The sequence below is a fragment of the Halichoerus grypus genome, chromosome X (genome assembly GCF_964656455.1).
Source record: "Halichoerus grypus chromosome X, mHalGry1.hap1.1, whole genome shotgun sequence".
Taxonomy (NCBI): domain Eukaryota; kingdom Metazoa; phylum Chordata; class Mammalia; order Carnivora; family Phocidae; genus Halichoerus; species Halichoerus grypus.
In genome coordinates this window covers 84574909-84597951 of record NC_135727.1, presented here as the reverse complement: position 1 = coordinate 84597951, position 23043 = coordinate 84574909, and the positions used below count along the sequence as shown (strand labels likewise).

Genomic DNA, 23043 nt, shown 5'->3' with positions numbered 1-23043 from the left:
TAGATTGCTTTGGGTAGTATGGACATTTTAACAATATTTGCTTTTCCAATCTGTGAGCATGCAGTGTTTTTCCATTTCTTTGTGTCCTCTTCAATTTCTTTTATCAGTGTTTCATTGTTTTCATGGTACAGGTCTTTCACCTCTTTGGTAGGTTTATTTCTAGGTATCTTCATATTTTTTTAATTTTCTTTTAAGATTTTATTTATTCATTTGAGACACAGAGATAGAGAAAGAGAGCATGAGCAGGGAGAGAGGCAGAGGGAGAGGGAGAATCAGGCTCCCCGCTGAGCCAGGAGCCCAATGTAGGGCTCAATCCCAGGTCCCTGGGATCATGACCTGAGCTGAAGGTAGACGCTTAACCATCTGAGCCGCCCTGGTGCCCTCTTCATATTTTTGTTGCAATTGTAAATGCCCACGTGGGGCTTTTATAATTTCTCTTTTTGCTGCTTCATTATTGGTATATAGATGTGGAAGAGATTTCTCTACACTGATTTTGAATCCTGTGACTTTAATGAATTTATCAGTTCTAGCAGTTTTTTGGTGCAGTCTCTTGGGTTATCTGTATATAGTATCCTGTCCTCTGCCAATCATCAATGTTTTACGTCGTCTTTACCAATATGGATGCCTTTTTTTTTTCTTTTTGCTGTCTGATTGCTGTGGCTAGGACTTCCAGTGCTATCTTGAATAAAAGTGTGAGTGGACATCCTTGTCTTATTCCTGACTTCACGGGAAAGCTCTGTTTTTCCACATTAAGGATGATATGGCCTTTATTATGTTGAGGTATGTTTTCTGTAAACCTACTTTGTTGAGGGGAAGGAGCAAGATGGCAGAGGAGTAGGAAACCTAAATTTCATCCGGTCCCAGGAATTCAGCTAGATAGGTCTCAAACTATTCTGAACACCTACAAACTCAACAGAAGATCAAAGAAAAGAATAGCAGCAACTCTATGAACAGAAAAGTGACCACTTTATGGAAGGTAGGATATGTGGAGAAGTGAATCTGAGGTGATATTTGGAAAGATAGACCGCGGGGGGAGGGAGTCTCCCTCAGTGGGCTGACAGCAAGTGATAGAGAAGTGGAGCACAAAATCAGAACTTTTAGAAGTCTGCTCCGCTGAGGGACGTCGCTCCAGTGGCTAAGCGGGGGGTGGAACCCTTGCTGGGACAGTGTGGTCTCAGGACTCTTGGGGTCACAAAAGACCGGGGGTGTCTGAGTGCAGCAGAGCTCCCAGGTATTGGAGCAGGGAAGCCGGCTGCAAAGATGGAGCTGAAGAGTGGGCTCTCAGCTCAGGGTTGCCATAAACCATGATTCACAGCACAGTCAGGCCACTACTCTTCGAGCAGGGACCCAACAAGCAACAGATCCGAGGAGACTCCCCTTCCTCCCTTGGGAGGAGTGGCATGGAAATGCAACACAGGAATCTGCTGGGTTTGGAGACTCCAAATGGGGTCGTGTTCCAGAGATAGAAATACTCGGTCACAGGCCGGGTGAGCATGGAGTGCGTCTGGAGACTGGGGAGACAGGACTGTTTGACTGCTTTTTTCTGGGGGCTCACTGAGGAGTGGGGCCCCGAGTTCTTGGCTCCTCCTTGTGGAGATTGGGAGGCCGCCATTTTCATTCTCGTCCCCCAAAGCTGTACAGAAAGCTTGCAGGTAACAAAAGCTACAGAGAACAAACCCAAGCAGAATACCTAGCCTGGCCCTTGACAAAGGTGGTGCAATTCCGCCTTGGGCAAAGACATTTGAGAATCACTCCAACAGGCCCCTCCCCCAGAAGATCAGCAAGAACAGCCAGCCAAGACCAAGTTTACCGATCAATGAGAACTGCAGAACTCTAGCACTAGCGGAATACAGCACATAGAATTCATGGCTTTTTTCCCCATGATTCTTTAGTCTTTCAAAGTTCATTTTTTTACTTTTCTTTAATTTTTTCTTTTTCTATTTTTTTGAATTTTTTTCCCTTTTTCAGACATCTTATTATTATCCTCTTTTAAAATCTTTTTTAATTTTCATTTTAGAGTCATATTCTATCCTTTCAAGGTAGTTAACATTTTTTGTATATATATAAGTTTTTCTCTCTTTAAAATTTTGGGATACAGTTTCTTCTAACAGACCAAAATATACCCTAAATCTCTAGTGTATTGCTTGTTCTAGTCTCCTGCCTGATCACATTCTCTCCTTTTTTTTTTGTTTTTTTCTTTAATTTTTATTTTCTTTTTTTCAACCAACTTATCAATTCCTTTTAGAAAATCTTTTATAATTTTCATCTTTACAGTCATATTCCATCCCTTCATCGTATTTACCCTTATTTTTGTATATATATAAGTTTTCCTTTCTTAAAAATTTTGGGAGGCAGTTTCCTCTAACCAAAATAAGCCCAAAATCTAGTGTGTGGCTCTGATCTATTCACAATCTGATCATATTCTTTTGTTTGTTTGTTTTCTTATCCTTTCTTTTCCCCCGGTTTTGGGTCTCTTCTGATTTGTTTAGTGTATATTTTTCTGGGGTCATTGTTACCCTGTTAACATTTTGTTCTCTCATTCATCTGTTGTCCTCTGGACAAAATGACAAGACAGAAAAACTCACCTCAAAAAAGCGAACAAGTAGCAGCACCGACTGCCAAGGACCTAATCAATATGGATATTAGTAAGATATCAGAACTAGAGTTCAGAATGACGATTATAAAGATACTAGCTGGGTTTGAAAAAAGAATGGAAGATACTAGAGAATCCCTTTCTAGAGAAACAAAAGAACTAAAAGCTAACCAAGTTGAAATCAAAAAGGCTATTAATGAGGTGCAATCAAAAATGGAGGCTCTAACTGCTAGGATAAATGAGGCAGAAGAGAGAATTAGTGATATAAAAGACCAAATAATGGACGATAAAGAAGCAGAGAAAAAGATAAGCAACTACTGGATCATGAGGGAAGAATTTGAGAGATAAGTGATACCATAAGACGAAATAGTATTGGAATAAGTGGGATGCCAGAATAAGAAGAAGGCGGGGGCAGAAGGTATATTGGAGCAAATAATAGTAGAGAACTTGCCTATTTTAGGGAAGGAGATATGCATCAAAATCCAGGAGGCACAGAGAACCCCACTCAAAATCAATAAAAATAGGTCAACACCCTGACATCTAATAGTAAAACTTAAAAGTCTCAGAGACACAGAGAAAATCCTGAAAGCAGCTTGGGACAAGAGATCTGTAACATAATACAGTAGAGACCTTAGATTGGCAGTAAACCTATCCACAGAGACCTGGCAGGCCAGAAAGGACTGGCATGATATCTTCAGAGCACTAAATGAGAAAAATATGCAGCCAAGAATACTATAGCCAGCTAGGCTGTCACTGAAAATAGAAGGAGAGATAAAAAGCTTCCAGGACAAACAAAAACTAAACGAATTTGCAAACACAAAATCAGCTCTACAAGAAATATTAAAAGGATCCTCTAAGCAAAGAGCCTAAAAGTAACTTCGACCAGAAACGAATAGAGACAATATACAGTAACAGTCACCTTACAGTCAATACAGTGGCACCAAATTCATATCTTTCAACAGTTACCCTGAGTGTAAATGGGCCAAATGCCCCAATCAAAAGACACAGGGTATCAGATTGGATAAAAAAACAAGAACCATTGATATGCTGCCTGCAAGAGACTCATTTTAGACCCAAAGACACCTCCAGATTTAAAGTGAGGGGGTGGAAAACCATTTACCATGCTAAGGGATATCAAAAGAAAGCTAGGGTGGCAATCCTTATATCAGACAAATTAGATTTTAAAACAAAGAGTATAATAGATAAGGGAGGACACTATATCCTGCTTAAAGGGTCTGTCCAAAAAGAAGATCTAACAATTGTAAATATCTATGCTCCTAACATGAGAGTAGCCAATTATATAAGCCAATTAATAACAAAATCACAGAAACACATTGACAGCAATACAGTAATAGTAGGGGACTTTAACACACCCCTCACTGAAATGGACAGATCATCTAAGCAAAAGATCAACAAGGAAATAAAGGCTTTAAATGACACCCTGGACCAAATGGACTTCACGGGTATATTCAGAACTTTCCATCCGAAAGCAACAGAATACATATTCTTCTCTAGTGCCTATGGAACATTCTCCAGAATAGATCACATCCTAGCTCACAAATCAGGTCTCACCCAGTACCAAAAGATTGGGATCATTCCCTGCATATTTTCAGACCACAGTGCTTTGAAACTAGAACTCAATTACAAGAGGAAAGTCGGAAAGAATTCAAATACATGGAGGCTAAAGAGCATCGTACTAAAGAATGAATGGGTCCACCAGGAAATTAAAGAATTAAAAAAAATCATGGAAAGAAATGAAAATGAAAACACAACTGTTCAAAATCTTTGGGATGCATCAAAGGCAGTCCTAAGACGAAAGTATGTAGCAATACAAGCCTTTCTCAAGAAACAAGAGAGGTCTCAAATACACAACCTAACCCTACCCCTAAAGGAGCTGGAGAAAGAAGAGCAAATGAAGCTTAAACCCAACAGGAGAAGAGAAATAATAAAGATCAGAGCAGAAATCAAGGAAAGAGAAACCAAAAGAACACTAGAACAGATCAACAAAACTAGGTACTTGCTCTTTGAAAGAATTAGTAAGATTGATAAACCCCTGGCCAGACTTAACACAAAGAAAATAGAAAGGACCTAAATAAATAAAATCATGAATGAGAGGAGATCACAAACAATTATAAGAACTTATTATGAGCAATTATATGCCAGCAAATTAGATAATCTGGAAGAAATGGATATATTCCTAGAGAAGTATAAACTACCAAAACTGAACCAGGAAGAAATAGAAAACCTGAACAGACCCATAACCGGTAAGGAAATCGAAGCAGTCATCAAAAATCTCCCAACAAACAAGAGCCCAGAGCCAGATGGCTTCCCAGGGGAATTCTACCGAGCATTTAAAGAATTAATACCTACTCTTCTGAAACTGTTCCAAAAAGAGCAATGGAAGGAAAACTTCCAAACTCATTTTATGAGGCCAGCATCACCTTGATCCCCAAACCAGAGAAAGACCCCATGAACAAAGGGAATTACAAACCAATATACCCGATGAACGTGGATGCAAAAATTCTCACCAAAATACTAGCCAGTAGGATCCAACAGTACATTAAAAGGATTATTCACCACAAACAAGTGGGATTTATTCCTGGTCTGCAAGGTTGGTTCAACATCAGAAATCAATCAATGTGTTACAGTACATTAGTAAAAGAAAGAACAAAACCGTATGATCCTCGCAATAGTTAAAAAAAAGAATTTCACAAAGTACAGCATCCTTCCTTGATTAAACTCTTCAGAGTATGGGGATAGAGACTACATACCTCAATATCATAGAAGCCATCTATGGTAAACCCACAGCAAATATCATTCTCAACGGGGAAAAACAGCTTTTCACCTAAGGTCAGGGACATGGCAGGGATGTCCACTATCACCACTGCTATTGAACATAGTATTACAAGTCCTAGCCACAGCAATCAGACAACAAAAAGAAATGAAAGGCATTCGAATCGCCAAAGAAGAAGTCAAACTCTCACTCTGTGCAGATGATATGATACTTTATGTGGAAAACCCTAAAGACTCCACCCCAAAACTGCTAGAACTCATACAAGAATTCAGTAAAGTGGCAGGATATAAAATCCACAGAAATCAGTGGCATTTCTATACACCAACAACAAGATAGAAGAAAGAGAAATTCAGGATTCAATCCCATTTACAATTGCACCCAAAACCATAAGATACCTAGGAATAAATCTAACCAAAGAGGCAAAGGATCTGTACTCAGAAAACTATAAAATACTCATGAAAGAAATTGAGGAAGACACAAAGAAATGGAAAAACGTTCCATGCTCATGGATTGGAAGAACAAATATTGTGAAAATGTCTATGCTACCTAGAGAAATCTACACATTTAATGCAATCCCTATCAAAATACCATCCACTTTTTTCAAAGAAATGGAACAAATAATCCTACAATTTGTATGGAACCAGAAAAGACCCCATATAGCCAGAGGAATGTTGAAAAAGAAAAGCAAAGCTGGTAGCATCACAATTCCGGACTTCCAGCTCTATTACAAAGCTGTCATCATGAAGACAGTATGGTACTGACACAAAAACAGACACAGAGATCAGTGGAACAGAATAGAGAGCCCAGAAATGGACCCTCAACTCTATGGTCAACTAATCTTCGACAAAGCAGGAAAGAATATCCAATGAAAAAATACAGTCTCTTCAGCAGATGGTGTTGGGAAAATTGGACAGCCACATGCAGAACAATGAAATTGGATCATTTCCTTACACCACACACAAAAATAGACTCAAAATGGGTGAAAGACTTAAATGTGAGACAGGAATCCATCAAAATCCTAGAGGAGAACACAGGCAGCAACCTCTTCGACCTCAGCTGCAGAACTTCTTCCTAGAAACATCGCCAAAGGCAAGGGAAGCAAGGGCAAAAATGAGCTATTGGGACTTCATCAAGTTAAAAAGCTTTTGCACAACACAGGAAATAGTCAACAAAACCAAAAGACAGCTGACAGAATGGGGGAAGATATTTGCAAATGACATACCAGATAAAGGGCTAGTATCTAAAATCTATAAAGAACTTCTCAAACTCAACACCTAAAGAACAAATAATCCAATCAAGAAATGGGCAGAAGACATGAACAGACATTTCTGCAAAGAAGACATCCAATTGGCCAACAGACACATGAAAAAGTCCTCAACATCACTCAGCATCAGGGAAATCCAAATCAAAACCTCAATGAGATACCACCTCACACCAGTCAGAATGGCTAAAATTAACAAGTCAGGAAATGACATGTTGGTGAGGATGTGGAGAAAGGGGGAACCCTCCTACAGTGTTGGTGGGAATGGAAGCTGGTACAGCCACTCTGGAAAACAGTATGGAGTTTCCTCAAGATGTTATGAATAGAGCTATGCTATGACCCAGCAGTTGCACTACTGGGTATTTACCCCAAAGATACAAATGTAGTGATCAAGGGGGTACGTGCACCCCAATGTTTATAGCAGCAATGTCCACAAAAGCTAAACTATGGAAAGAGCCAAGATGTCCATCAACAGATGAATGGATAAAGATGATGTGAGATATTATATATATATATATAATGGCATATTATGCAGCCGTCAAAAAACCCCAAAATCTTGCCATTTGCAATGACGTGAATGGAACTAGAGGGTATTATCCTAAGCGAAATAAGTCAATCAGAGAAAGACAAATATCATATGATCTCACTGATATGAGGAATTTGAGAAACAAGACAGAGGGCCATGGGGAAGGGAGGAAAAAATGAATCAAGATGAAACCAGAGAGAGACACAAACCATGAGACTCTTAATCTCAGGAAACAAACTGAGGGTTTCTGAAGTGGGGGGGGGGTGGCTGGGTGGTGGACATTGGGTAGTGTATGTGCTATGGTGACTGCTGTGAATTGTGTAAGACTGATGATTCACAGACCTGTACCTCTGAAACAAATAATACATTATATGTTAAAAAAAAAAAGAAGAAAAAGAAGAAAATAGTAGGAAGGGAAAAATGAAGAGGGGGAAATTGGAGGGAGAGACGAACCATGAGAGACTATGGTCTCTGAGAAACAGAGGGTTTTCGAGGTGATCGGGGTGGGGGAACGGGTCAGCCCAGTTATCGGTATTAAGGAGGGCATGTATTGCTTGGAGCACTGGGTGTTATATGCAAACAATGAATCATGGAACACTACATCAAAAACTATTTTTGTAATGTATGGTGACTAACATAACATAATGAAATAAAATTTTTTAAAAAACGTACTTTGTTGAGGATTTTGATAATGAATGGTTGTTGTACTTTGTCAGATGCTTTGTGTGCATCTATTGAAATGATCATATAGTTCTTACCCCTTCTCTTACTGATGTGATGTATCATGTTGATTGATTTGCAAATATTGAACTGTTCTTGTAACCCAGGAATAAATCCCATTTGATCACGGTGAATGTTTTTTTTAATGCATTGTTGAATTCTGTTTGCTGGTAATTCATTGTTAATTTTTATATTTGTGTTCATCAGGGATATTGTCCTGTAGTTCTCTTTTTTATTGGTGTCTTTATATGGTTTCACTGTTGGTAATACTGGCCTCCTAGAATGAATATGGAAGTTTTCCTTCCTTTTCTATTTTTTGGAATATTGTGAGAATAGGCATTAACTCTTCTTTAAGTGTTTAGTGGAATTCACCTGGGAAGCCATCTGGCCCTGGACTTTTGTTATTGGGAGATTTTTGATTTCTGATTCAGTTTCTTTGCTGGTTATCAGTCTGTTCAAGGTTTCTATTTCTTCCTATTTCAGTGTTGGTAGTTTATATGTTTCTAGGGATTTATCCATTTCTTCTAGGTTGTCCAATTTGTTGGCATATAGTTTTTCATAATACTCTCTTACGATTTCTTGTGTGGTTGGTTGTTATTTCTCCTCTCTCATTTATGATTTTATTTATTTTGGTTCTTTCTCTTTTTTTTCCTTGATACATCCGGCTTAGAGGTTTGTCAATTTTATTAACTTTTTCAAAGAACCAGCTCCTGGTTTCATTGATCTGTTCTATTGTTTTTTAAATTTCTTTATCATTTCTTTCTGCTCTAATTTTTATTATTTCCTTCCTTCTGCTGGCTTAGGTTTTGTTCGTTGTTCTTTTTCTACCTCCTTTAGGTGTAGGGTTAGCTTGTTTATTTTAGATTTTTCTTGCTTCTTGAGGTAGTCTTGTAATGCTATAAACTTCCCTCTTAGAACTGGTTTTGCTGCATCCCAGAGGTTTTGGACCATTGTTTTCATTTTCATTTGTTTCCATGTACTTTTTATTTCTTCTTTGATTTCTTGGTTGACCCATTCATTGTTTAGTAGTATGTTATTTATCCTCCATATATTTGTGGTCTTTCCCATTTTTTTCTTTTGGTTGATTTCTAATTTCATAGCATTGTGGTGAGAAAATATGCATGGTGTGATTTTGTTATTCTTGAATTTATTGAGGTTTGTTTTGTGGGCTAATATGTGATCTCTTCTGGAGATTGTTTTGTGTGTACTTGAGAAGAATGTGTATTCTGTTGTTTTGGGATGGAATGTTCTGAATACATCTATTAAATCCATCTGTTCCATTATGTCTTTGAAAGTCATTGTTTCCTTTTCGATTTTCTGTTTAGATCATCTGTCCATTGATATAAGTGTGATGTAAAATCTCCTACTATTATTGTATTATTATTGCTTAGTTCCTTTATGTTTGTTATTAACTGCTTTATGTATTTGGGTGCTCCTAGCTTGGGAGTCATGTAACTAGTGAGCATGCCAGAGTCTTGTTCATTATAGGAATTAACCAGGCAAATTACTTCACTGAATAAGAACAGCCATGCACCACCATGCACAGAATCGGGAAAGAACTTTCCATGTCAATCCTGTCCATGTCCAGGCTGGGTAAGGTTTCCAGTGTTGAGTCAGATTAAGCCACAGGCTCTAGGAGGGGTGATGCCCTTCCATCAATTCCTTTAAATTGCAACTTTGTAACCTCTGAACCCAAAGGTTCCCTTTGGAACCCAAAGACTTTGGTCCTGGAAGCTACCTCACAGATCATGGTTATAATGCTGCTGCATCATCAGTCATCATCATTTGTGGTTAGAACTACAATGGTATCTAATCGTCTTTGAACCTCCGACATTCATTCATTCATATATATATATTCAGCCACTATATAATATGTCATTAGTTTTTGATGTAGTGTTCAGTGATTCATTATTTGCATATAACACCCAGTGCTCATCACAACACATGCCTTCCTTAATACCCATCACCCTGTTACCCCATCCTCCACCCCCCTCCCCTCTGAAACCCTCAGTTTGTTTCCCAGGGTCCATAGTCTCTCATGGTTCATCTCCCTCTCTGATTTCTCACCCTTCACATTTCCCTCCCTTCCCCTATGGTCCTGCGTGCTATTGCTTATGTTCCACATATGAGTGAGCCTCTGACATTCATTCTTAATTAATGAAAACATTCTTGGCAAATGTTTTCACTCTTGTCTGTCTTGTGTCAGTCCAATAATTAGACCTGTAGCAGTGCAATATGAATGCTCCTGCCCATTCCTCTTAATCGATCATTTTGTTGGTTCTGAAAACCAACAAAATAGAACCATGGTCTTATTCCATCATTACTAGCTGCCTATGCAGGCGGCTATGGAAAAAATCCTGCTTTATGCTTTATGGTCCTGCTTTGAATACTCTGTTTCAAAGTAAATGCTTCAGACCCCATGGGACACTCAGCTAGGAGCATGGAGAGGGCGCTGATAAGAAAGAGGTGGGGACAGGGAGGGACATGCTTCACTGCATACTTAAGATTTTTAAATGTAATATCAAAGGCCACTTAGTTATAGCCTTCATTAAAATCAATACATTAGGTGCGCCTGGGTGGCTCAGTCAGTTAAGCAGCTGCCTTCGACTCAGGTCATGATCCCGGTGTCCTGGGATTGAGCCCCACGTCCAGCTCCCTGCTCAGTGGAGAGCCTGCTTCTCCCTCTCCCTCTGCCTGCCACTCTGCCTATTTGTGCTCTCTCTCTGTCAAATAAATAAATAAAATCTTTTTAAAAAATCAATACATTAGGTACTTGTGAAGAACAGCTAAAAATTTTATATTTTTTTCTTTTTAATTTGTACTTATTTAATCAAAAACATACTGTGAAATATTGATATAAGATGAACATTTAATGATTAAAGTAAGTGAGGAAGAACAGCACTGAACCAAAATAGATAATACTTTAATGCTCTAATAAAATTATAACCAAACACTACTATATGGGTTATCCATTGGGATGTTGAAATTATGCAGAACATTGGCATGATATGGGAAAGAAGAGACAATAAGCCAGGTGCCAAGTCTACCCTGAAAATAGGGTGACCAAGAGACTGACAGAGGTCTGCCTTGAGGAGTAAGTAGCAGAGGGTGATATGACTACCTTGCATATTTAAAGGCATTGCTCTTTTTCATAGGTGATTTCTCACTATCAGTGTAAAAAGCAGCGTGATGCCCACAGATTTGAGAAAATCAGCAACATTATTAAGCAGTTTAAGCTGAGCTGCAGGTAAGAGATCTTGTGTGATTTATTTATGTCTAGAAAGAAATTATTGTCACTTTTGAGAGGTTCAAATAACTATAGTAGACTGCACTTCTGTATTCATAAAAGTTCATTTAATCAAAAAGAAAGCTAACCTCTAAGGGAGCCTACAATTGACTGAGGTGAAAGTCATTGTCCTTTAATGCAAATTCAACTGATAGAGAAGAAGCATGTGCAAAATAAGCAAAATAGCCTTTCGAGATACTTGATACTATTTAGGAAGAAATAAACACAATGTCCAAGAGAGTTTTGAAAAAGAAGAAAGGAGAATTTACCCTACCAAATAAAAGATTTACTGTAAAACTATAGTAATTAAAATAGCAATGTAATGATTCAGGAATAGTACAGAATAGATTCTAGAAATGCCTAATCATGTTGTCTCACCTTTGATAAAATACAGTTTGAATCATAGCATTATGAATGTAGGAAGAAAGAATGGTAGAACATTATAATTTAGTAAAGATTTAATCAGCAAAATTCTTATCCTGGTAAAATTTTGATGCCCAGACAATAGAATAGGTATAAGTACAGGTATAAGTTTACTCTTTTTATGCCTTTGTACTCTCTGAGACTTACTGGCATGTTTATGCCTACATTTTTAGGAAGAACTAGCAAATGACATACAAATGTAATTACCTTGTTTGTTTTTGAAGAAATGGGATCATTTCTTGAATTTCAATATAACTAACATTCAAAAAATACAGTTATTAATCACAATGATAGGAAAATTTCAACTTAAGCTTCTTAAATATTAGAGAAATCTTTTGTAACATGATATTTTAACATGGATCTGGGTCTAAGCCCATTTCACAGTCAATATCAAGTCCTAATGCAGTTTCTAAGTCACTTTCCAAAATATACTAAATTCAGCAGTAGAGTTTCCTTGGAAAACAAAGGGAGGTTAGTGATTAACTGTCTTAATGAAGTGATGAATCAAGGTATAATGGTATAAAAGGTAAGAATGTTTTATATTGATATTATTTTATATTCTTTACTTCTTTTTCTCATTTCTCCTATAGCAAACTAGCTGCTTCTTTTCAGAGCATGGAAGTCAGGAACTCTAACTTTGCTGCTTTCATTGACATCTTTACATCCAACACTTATGTGATGGTCGTGATGTCTGATCCATCCATTCGTAAGTTTAAACTTAGCTGACATAGGTTTAAAGGCACATTCTTTAAACTAATTGCCCTAGAGGTAGTACTTTATTAGGTAATAAAAAAAACATTTTGTAGTGGGGATGGCTGCAAAGCAGTATGAATATACTTAATGCCACTGACCTATATATTTTGAAATGGTTAAAATGGTAATTTTTTTGTTATGTATTATTGACCACAATGAAAAAGCTATTTTCATACTAGTGGTAAATAGTTTTTTGTTTCATAGACTTACATTTTGAAGCTTAAAAATAATTTAGACTCTAGGGTATTTTGTTTTTTCTTCATGGTATTTCAAAAATCAAGTTACTAAATCTAGGGATTTTGAAGAAAAGAGAATCCAAATGTATGATTTATGCTTCATATAGTAAACATTTTTAAAAGACTAATCAATCTAAATTCTGAACTACTAAATGTTAAGCCATTTTAATGTATATTCCTAAGTACCATATTCCCATATTTGTGTTATGGGCATAAAGGGAAGTAGGTATTTGGTACATCCATGCCATAATAGCCATATCTATCATAACCACTGTAATAAAGGTTCTAACAGTATTTCTTTTCTTTTTTGTTTAATTAGCTAAGGTATAGTACACCTTGGCTAATTAGTTTTTGATATAATGTTCAATGATTCATTAGTTGAGTATTTTTAAGATGTTTGCAGAAGTTTAAATTATCTCTGATCCACTCACTTTTCCTACCTTTGGTTAATACTAAAATACAACATAAGATAATGGGTTTTATTCTAAAAGTAAACCAAACCAAAAGATTTTGAAATTTCATTTTGGAAATGTAGTATTTAGAATATAAACAAATCTTCTACTTATTCAGAAAAATTAAGTCCCGGTTAACTTGGGACTTCCTATTCCTGTATGTTCTCTGTGACATATGTTAAGAGATTTGGCTCTCTTTTGTTTATTTGTTTTTATTAGTCATACATTCCTTTGGCTGCCTGTACTTATTCTGTTGGCTGTTTCCTCCACCCCTACCCTCAGCTTCTGCAGCTACTCTGATCAACATCCGCAATGCCAGAAAGCACTTTGAAAAGCTGGAAAGGGTGGATGGACCAAAGCAGTGTCTTCTCATGCGCTAAACATTGCCAAGTGTTGTTTCAAAAAATTTTGAAATACTGTTTCTTAATTAATCTTAAGGTATTCATATATGTAGGCTCTGAAATGTGATGCTTACCACTTCTATATTTCCTTCCTACTCTCTAGTCTTAATGTTTAACCTTGAATGCTGTTTACTAAAATAGCCAGTAAGAAGTTAGAAGATGAGCTGTTCATGGACTTGATGTGCATAAAATTATGTGATATGTAAGTGTTCTGATAAGATTCTAATAGTGTGTGTTCTGATAACCTGGTTCTAATAGTTGTGTATGCCAAAGCCTTTCCCAACATCATTTTGTGTTCCTTATCAGATAGTAACCTGTAAGTTTGGAATATTACTGTTTTCTCAGCATGCATTAAAAATATTACTTAACTTCAACTATAAATAAACTTTTGCTGTTAGGGATTTCAGTGTCTGTTTTTCTTTTCCTTGTTTCTTCAACTTTTCCCTAAGAGCAAATGAATTTCGCAGTTATCCTAGGGGGAGGGGATCTGCTGGTTGGGAAATATTACAGAATAAAGTTGGATAGGAAAGATGGAGCCAGATCATAGCCTTAAAGTTAGGTAGAAGAGTTTAGATATAATGTGATAAGAAATAGGAAAGCATTATAAGCTTTTGAAAAGGGGAATTAATGTGAAAGGAATTTTGAAAGAAAATTAACCTAGACTGTATAGGCTGACTGGTGGCAGTTGGGGAAGCTGTGGCACTAATGTAGGCCTGAGGTGTGTTGAAAAGTTTCTTGCAGGATGCAATTGGAGAAGGAATGAATAAAAAGTTGAGGGAAAAGAGATAGGATTTATGAGATGTAAGTCATCTTTTCTCTGTAGTCCAGGAATAGTTAATTTATATATTCCATTACACCTAATGGGACATGCCTTCATTATGCTAGTCAAGTAGTTTTAAAATATTTTTCAAGATGTTGTGTTTTAGGAAGAGCATGGAAGATGGCAGAGGAGTAGGGAACCCTATTTCAACCAGTCTCCAATTTAGCTGGATATCTACCAACCCATTCTGAATACCCACAAAATCAGCCTGAGATGTAAGAATATATATATCTGGATCTCTACAAGCAGAAAATCTCTGGTGGTCATGAGGTATGAAGGGCAAAGCCTTGATTCTGTGGGCAGATATTGGAAGATAAACAGAAGGGGGAGGGAGCCGCCATAAGCTGGTGTCAGGAAGGTGATATAATACCAGAGCACAAAAGCATCCAGCGCTGGGGACCAGGCACAGACCGCAGAGCAGTAGCAGCAGGGAAAAGACTTTAGTGCAGCCCCAGACAGGATCCAGGAGCTGTGGGTGCATGTGTGCGAACCAGGGGCAGCTCGCAGCTTTAGAAGCACAAAGAGCAGAGATACACCCAGCCCTGGGATCGACCTCTGGGAGAGTTGCTGTGGGGTACACCACTGGGGAGGCTGCGGTTTTTAGCAACAGAGACTGTGTGTCCTGAAGAGCTCAGTGAAGAGCAGACTATGATTTCTCTGCTCTGGGTCGGAGGTTTGGGTGCGGTTGGAAGAGACACAGAAAGCCCCAGAGAACAAAAACTCAAAAAACTGGTTTCCACTGAGCCCACCACCCACCCTGCCCCTGACAAGGGGCAGGGCAATTCTGCCCAGCAGGATTGCATAAGTAACAGTGTGGCAGGCCCCTCCCCCAGAAGACAGGCTGGAAGAACAAGAGGACAACAACCCTAGGTTCTCTATAAAACGAGTGCATCTTACTTGGGTCGTGGTTAATACTTTGGACTCTGTACATTCCTTCAACCACCCCCCAACAGAATGACTAAGAGGAGGAACCCCCAACAAAGAAAAGAATCAGAGACTGTGGCCTCTGCTACAGACCTAATGGATATGGATATAAGCAAGATGTCAGACAGACTTCAGAGTAGAGATTATGAAGTTGGTATCTAGGCTTGAGAAAAATATTAGCACCAATATAGAATCTCTAAGGGCAGAAATGAGATCTAATCAGGCAGAACTTAAAAGTGCTATGAATGAAGCACAGTCTAAACTGGATACCCTAACAGCCAGGGTAAACAAGGCAGAAAAATGAATTAGTGAGCTAGAAGATAAGATGATAGAAACGAAGGAAACCAAGGAGGCCTGGGGGAAAAAGGCTTAAAGCTCAAGATACTAGACTGAGAGAAATTAATGATGCCATGAAACGTTCCAATGTCAGAATTATTGGGATCCCTGAGGGGGTGGAGAGAGGGAGAGGTCTAGAAGATATATTTGAGCAAATCGTAGCTGAGAACTTCCCTAATATGGGAAAGGAAAAAAGCATTCATGTCTAATGGGCAGAGATCAATGAGAACAGATGCCAAGATCAATGAGAACAGACCAGCACCCTGACATATAATAATATACCTGCAAATCGTAGAACCAAGTAAGCAATCCTGAAAGCAGCTAGGGGGAAGAGATTTCTTACCTACAGAGGGAAAAACATCAGAATAACGTCAGACCTGTCCACAGAGACCTGGCAAGCCAAAAAGGGCTGGCAAGACATTCAGGGTATGGAATGAGAATAACAGGCAGCCAAGGATACTTTATACAGCAAGGCTGTCATTCAGAATGGATGGAGAAAGAAGGAGCCTCCAGGACCGGCAAAACCTGAAAGAATATGTGACCACCAAGCCGGCCCTGCAAGAAATATTAAGGGGGGTTTCTATAAAAGAAGAAAGACCCCGAGAGTAATATAGACCAGAAATGTGCAGAGACAATCTGTAGAAACAGGGACTTCACAGGCAACATGATGGCACTAAAATCATATCTTTCAATAGTAACTCTCAACGTGAATGGCCTAAATGCTCCCGTGAAACAGCACAGAGTTGCAGATTGGATAAAAAGACAGGACCCATCCATATGCTGTCACCAAGAGACTAATTTTGAACCTAAAGTTACATCCAGACTGAAAGTGAGGGGATGGAGAACCATTTTTTCATGCCGACAGACCTCAAAAGAAAGCTGGGGTATCAATTCTAGTATCAGACAAATTAGATTTTAAGCTAAGACTGTAGTAAGAGATACAGAGGGACACTATATCATTCTTAAGGGTCTATCCAACAAGAAGAGCTAACAATTGTAAATATCTATGCCCCCAACACGAGAGCAGCCAACTACATAAGCCCACTTTTAACCAAAATAAAGAATCATATTGATAATAATACTTTATTTATTTTTTTTTTTTTTTTAAGATTTATTTATTTGAGAGAGCGAGAATGAGAGAGAGAGAGAGTACATGAGAGGGGGGAGGGTTAGAGGGAGAAGCAGGCTCCTCGCCGAGCAGGGAGCCCGATGCGGGACTCGATCCAGGGACTCCAGGATTATGACCTGAGCCGAAGGCAGTCGCTTAACCAACTGAGCCACCCAGGCGCCCCTGATAATAATACTTTAATAGTAGGAGACCTCAACACTCCACTCTCAGCAATAGATCATCTAAGCAGATCAACAAAGAAACAAGAGCTTTGAATGACACACTGGACCAGATGGACTTCATAGATATACAGAACATTCCACCCTAAAACAATAGAATATTCATTCTTCTCGAGTGCACATGGAACTTTCTCCAGAATAGACCACATACTGGGTCACAAATCAGGTCTCAACCAATACCCAAAGATTGAGATTATTCCCTGCATGTTTTCAGACCACAATGCTTTGAAACTGGAACTCAATCACAAGAAAAAATTTGGAAGGAATTCAAACACTTGAAAGCTAAAGACCATTGTGCTAAAGAATGTTTGGGTCAACCAGGAAATTAAAGAAGAACTTAAACAATTCATGGAAACAAATGAGAACAAAAACACGTTGGTCCAAAACCTATGGGATATGGCAAAGGCAGTCCTAAAGGGGAAATACATAGTCATCCAAGCCTCTCTCAAAAAAGTAGAAAAATCCCAAAGGCACAACCTAACCTTACACCTAAAGGAACTGGAGAAAGTACAGCAAATAAAACCTAAACCAAGCAGGAGAAGAGAAATAATAAAGATTAGAGCAGAGATCAATGAAATGGAAACAAAAACAGTAGAGCAGATCAATGAAACTAGAAGCTGGATCTTTGAAAGAATTAATAAGATCGATAAACCTCTGGCCAGATTTATCCAAAAGAAAAGAGAAAGGACCCAAATTAATAAAATTATGAATGAAAGGGGAGAGATCACCACTAACACCAAGGTAATAGAAACAATTCTTAGAAATTATTATCAGCATCTATATGCCAATAAATTAAGCAACCTGGAAGAAATGGATGCCTTCTGGGAAACTTATAAACTACCAAGACTGAAACAGGAAGAAATAGACAATCTGAATAGACCAATAACCAGTAACAAAATTGAAGCGTCAATCAAAAACCTCCCAAAAGGGGCACCTGGGTGGCTCAGTTGTTAAGCGACTGCCTTCGGCTCAGGTCATGATCCCAGGATCCTGGGATTGAGCCCCGCATCAGGCTCCCTGCTTGGCGGGAGGCCTGCTTCTCCCTCTCCCACTCTCCCTGTATCTCTCTCTGTCAAATAAATAAAATCTTTAAAAATAAATAAATAAAAAATAAAACCTCCCAAAAAACAAGAGTCCAGGGCCAGATGGCTTCCCAGAGGAATTCTATCAAACATTTAAAGAAGAAATAATACCTATTCTCCTAAAGCTGTTTCAAAAAATATAAATAGAAGGAAAACTTCCAAACTCATTCTATGAGGCCAGCTCTACCTTGATCCCCAAACCACGCAAAGACCCCATCAAAAGGGAGAATTACAGACCAATTTCCCTGATGAATATGGATGCCAAAATTCTCAACAAGATCCTAGCCAATAGGATCCAACAGCACATTAAAAGCATTATCCATCTTGACCAGCTGGGATTTATTCCTGGGATGCAAGGGTGGTTTAACATTCACAAATCAATCAATGTGATAGAACATATTAATTAGAGACAAGAACCATATGATCCTCTCAAATGATGCAGAAAAAGCATTTGACAAACTACAGCATCCTTTACTGTTTAAAACTCTTCAGTGTAGGGATAGAGTGAACATTCATCAATTTTATAAAAACCGTCTATGAAAAGCCTACAGCAAATATCATTTTCAATGGGGAAAAGCAGAGAGCCTTTCCCTTAAGATCAAGAACATGACAAGGATGCCCACTCTCACCACTGTTGTTCAACATATTACTAGAAGTCCTAGCATCAGCAATCAGACAACAACAACAAAAAAAAATGCATTCAAATTGGCAAAGAAGAAGTCAAACTCTCTTCATAGATGTCATAGATGACACATACTTTATGTGGAAAACCCAAAAGACTCCACCCTCAAATTACTAGAACTCCTACAGAAATTCACTAATGTGGCAGGATACAAAATCAATGCACAGAAATCAGTTGCTTTTATATGCACTAACAATGTAACTGTAGAAAGAGAAATTAGAGAATCAATTCCGTTTGCAATAACATCAAAAAACATGAGATACATAGGAATAAACCTAACCAAAGAGGTAAAGGAGTGATTCTCGAGGGGCCTGACTCGTGGTTTATGTTGACCCTAGTTGGGAGTCCACTCCTGGGCTCGCTGACCATAACCTGCTTCCCCACTCCACTGTTTAGACACTATACCGGTTCAGGCACCCCCATTCACTCTGTGACTCCTCGGATCCCAAGACCACAATGCCCCACCTAGAAATCTGCCTTTTCATTTCCAGAGCACCTTTCAGAGAGGGATGTCTCTCACTAGAGCAGATTTCTAAGGGTTCCAATTTTGCACTCCAGTGTTACATCACTTTCCATGAGCCAGCTATTAGGAGGCTTCTTCCCCCTTCTGTTTATGTTCTGATATCTCCCCACAGATTCACAACTCTGCACGTCCTACCTTGCAAAAAGTAGTTGCTTTTCTGTTTGTAGAGATACAGATATATATTCTTACATCTCAGGCTGATTTCATGGGAGTTCAAAATGGTTTGATAGATATCCAGCTAAATTCAGGGGACCAGTTGAAAGGGGGTCCCCTACTACTTGACCATCTTGCCTCCCTCTTGTGACAATTTTTTAAATGTATTGTTGAATTCAGCATGCTAGTATTTTACTGAGAATTTTTGAATCCATGTTCATCAGGGATATTTGCCTGTAGTTCTCTTTTTTAGTGGAGTCTTTATCTGGTTTTTGTGTCAGGGTAATGCTGGCCTCATGGAATTAATGGAAATTTGGAAAATAGAAATTTTCCTTCCTAGTCTATTTTTTGGAATAGTTTGGGAAGAATTGGTATTAACTTTTCTTTAAGTGTTTGGTAGAATTCACCTGTGAAGCCATCTGCCCCTGGACTTTGTTGGGACATTTTTTGATTATTGCTTCAATTTATTTGCTGGTTATCAGTCTGTTCAAGTTTTCTGTTGTTCCTCTTTCAGTTTTGGTAGTTTATACATTTCTAGGAATTTATCCATCTCTTCTACGTGGTCCAATTACGTGTCATAGCATTATACATAATATTCTCTTATAATTTTTTGTATTTCTGTGATGTTGGATGTTATTTCTCTTCTCTCATTTGTGATCTTATTTATTTGTGCCCTGTCACTTTTCTTTTTGATAAGTCTGACTTGAGGTTTATCAGTTTTATTTTATTTTTTTTCAAAGAACCAGCTCCTGGCTTCATTGATCTATCATTTTTGTTTTTGTTTTGTTTTTAGTTTCTATATCATTTATTTCTGCTCATTTATTATTTCCTTCCTACGCTGGGTTTAGTCTTCATTTGGTGTTCTTTTCTAGCTCCTTTAGGTGTAATGTTTGGTTGTTTATTTATTGTTCTTACTTATTGGCACAGGCTTATATTGCTATATACTTCCCTCATAGGGTCATTTTTGCTGGATCCCAAAGGTTCTAGAGTGTAATGTTTTCATTTTCATTCGTTTCCATGTATTTTTTTAAATTTCTTCTTTGATTTCCATTCATTGTTGAATAGCATGTTGTTTAAACTCCTTGCATTTGTTGCCTTTTCCTGATTTTTTCTTGTGGTTGACTTCTGCTTTCTAGCGTTATGGTCAGAAAAGATGCATAGCATAACTTCAATGTTTTTGTATTTCATTAGGCCTGTTTTATGACCTAATGTGTGATCTATTCTGAACAATGTCCCATGTGAACTTGAAAAGAACATGTATGCAGCTGTTTTAGGAAGGAATATTCTGAATATATCTGTTAAGCCCATCTGGCCCAGTGTGTCATTCAAAGCCATTGTTTGTTGATTTTCTGTTTAGATGGTATGTCCATTGATGTAAGTGGGGTGTTAAAGTCCCCTACTATTATTATTATCATTTAGTTCTTTTATGTTCTTTATTAATTGTTTTATATAGTTGGGTGCTCCCATGTTGGGTGGAAAGATATTTATAATTTTTAGATCTTCTTATTGCATTGCCCCCTTTATTATTATTATATAGTGTCCTTTTTTTCTTCTTACAGTTTTTGTTTTAAAGTTTAGTTTGATCAGTTTAGTATTGCTACTCTACCTTTCTTTGACATTCATTTGCATGATAAATGTTTATCCCCCCCCCCACTTTCAAAATGCAGGTATCATTAGGTCTAAAATGTGTCTCTCCTAGGTGGCATATCAATGGTTCTTGTTTTTTATCCATTCTGATACCCTATGTCTCTTAAATTGGAGTATTTCGTCCACTTACGTTCAAAGTAATTATTAGTCAATATATATTTATTGTCATTTTATTACTTGTTGTTTCTGGAGATTTTCTCTAATCCTTTCTTGTATTTCTCAGCTTTGGTCTCTCCTTTGCACTCAAAAAGTCCCCTTTAATATTTCTTGTAGGGCTGGCTTAGTGGTCATGAACCACCTTAGATATTGTTTGTGTGGGAAATTCTTCATTTCTCCTTATATTCTGAATGATAGCCTTGCTGTATAAAGTATTCTTGGCTGCATATTTTCCCATTTAGCAGTTTGAATATATCATGCCACTCCCATCTGGCTTACCAGTTTCTGTTGAAAGATCTCCAGCTGGCCTTATGGGTTTTCCCTTGTACGTGAAAGACATCTTTTGTCTTGCAACTTTTAAGATTTTTTACTCTGTATCACTATATTTTGTAAATTTAATTAAAATATGACTGGTGTTGGCTTGCCTTTGAATTTAATGGGCATTCTCTGTACCTCCTAGATCAGGATATCTGTTTCCTTCCCCAGATTTGGGAAGTTTTTAGCTTTTATTTCTGCAAATAAGTTTTCTGCCCCCATATCTCTTCTTCTTCTTCTGAGACTCCCATAATATGGATGTTATTACATTTGATGATGCCCTGAGTTCCCTCAGTCTATTCTCCTCTTGCATGATTCTTCTTTCTCTATTTTGTTCAGCTTCATTTCTTTCTATTATTTTGTCTTCCAGGTGATTAATTAATTACTTTCCTTCTTCCAGCCTGCTCTTCATTGCATCAAGCCTGTTTCCAATCTAGTTTTTTGCACTCTTAATCTTATATTGATTTTTTTTAATTTAAATTCAATTTAATTAACATATAGTATATGATTACTTTCAGGGATAGAATTAATGATTCATCACTTACATATAACACCCAGTGCTTATTACATCAAGTGGCCTCCTTAATGCCCATCACCCATTTATTCCATCTTCTCACCCACCTCCCCTCCAACAGCCCTCAGTTTGTTCCCTATAGTTAAGAGTCTCGTATGGTTTACCTTCCTCTCTGTTTTTAACTTATTTCATTTTATTCTTCCCTTCCCCTCTATTCATCTCTTTTGTTTCTTAAATTGCACATATGAGTAAAATCATATGGTATTTGTGTTTCTCTGACTGGCTTATTTCACATAGCATAGTTCCATCCAAATTGTTGCAAATAACAAGATTTCATTCTTTTTGATGACGAGTAATATTCCATTGCATATATATATACCAAATTATATCCGTTCATCTGTTGATGGACAACTGAGTTCTTTCCATGTTTTGACTAGTGTAGACATTGCTGCTATAAACATTGTGATTTGTGTGCCCCTTCAAATCACTATATATCCTTTGGATAAGTACCTAGTACTGCAAATGCTGGGTCATAAGGTAGTTCTATTTTTAATTTTTAAGGAACCTCCATACTGTTTTCCAGAATGGCTCAACCAGTTTGCATTCCCACTAACACTGTAAGAGGGTTCCCCTTTCTCTGCGTCCTCGCCAACATCTGTTCTTTCTGGAGGTGTCAACTCTAGCCATTCGGACAGATGTGAAGTAGTATCTCATTGTAGATTTGATCTGTATTTTCCTGATGCCAAGTGATGTTGAGCATATTTTCATGCATCTCTTAGCCATTTGCATGTCTTCTTTTGAGAAATGTCTGCTCATGTCTTAGTCCCATTTCATGACTGAATTTATTATTTTGGGGGTGTTCAGTTTCATAAGTTCTTTATAGATTTTGGATAATAGCCCTTTATCTGATATGTCATTTGTGAATATTTTCTCCCTTCTGTAGATTGCCTTTTAGTTTTCTTGATTGTTTCCTTTGTTGTGCAAAAGCATTTCATCCTGATGAAGTTGCCATATTTCATTTGCTTTTCTTTCCCGTACCTCTGGAGACATGTCTAGCAAGAAGTTGCTGTGGCCGAGGTCAAAGAGGTTTCTGCCTGTG

At 37.9% G+C, this 23043-nt stretch overlaps 1 protein-coding gene across 4 annotated transcripts in view; it reads left to right on the top strand.

Moving 5' to 3' along the window:
* RRAGB (Ras related GTP binding B) overlaps positions 1-13846 on the top strand; it is a 42028-nt gene extending 28182 nt beyond the window's left edge. For all 4 annotated transcript variants that reach the window (XM_078065294.1, XM_078065293.1, XM_078065292.1 and 1 more), the window contains 3 exons: positions 11050-11141; positions 12194-12309; positions 13327-13846. In XM_078065294.1, the coding sequence (XP_077921420.1) occupies positions 11050-11141; positions 12194-12309; positions 13327-13424 (306 nt within the window). In that variant the 3' untranslated portion in view covers positions 13425-13846. The remainder of the gene's footprint in view (positions 1-11049; positions 11142-12193; positions 12310-13326) is intronic.
* Positions 13847-23043: the final 9197 nt, after the last annotated feature.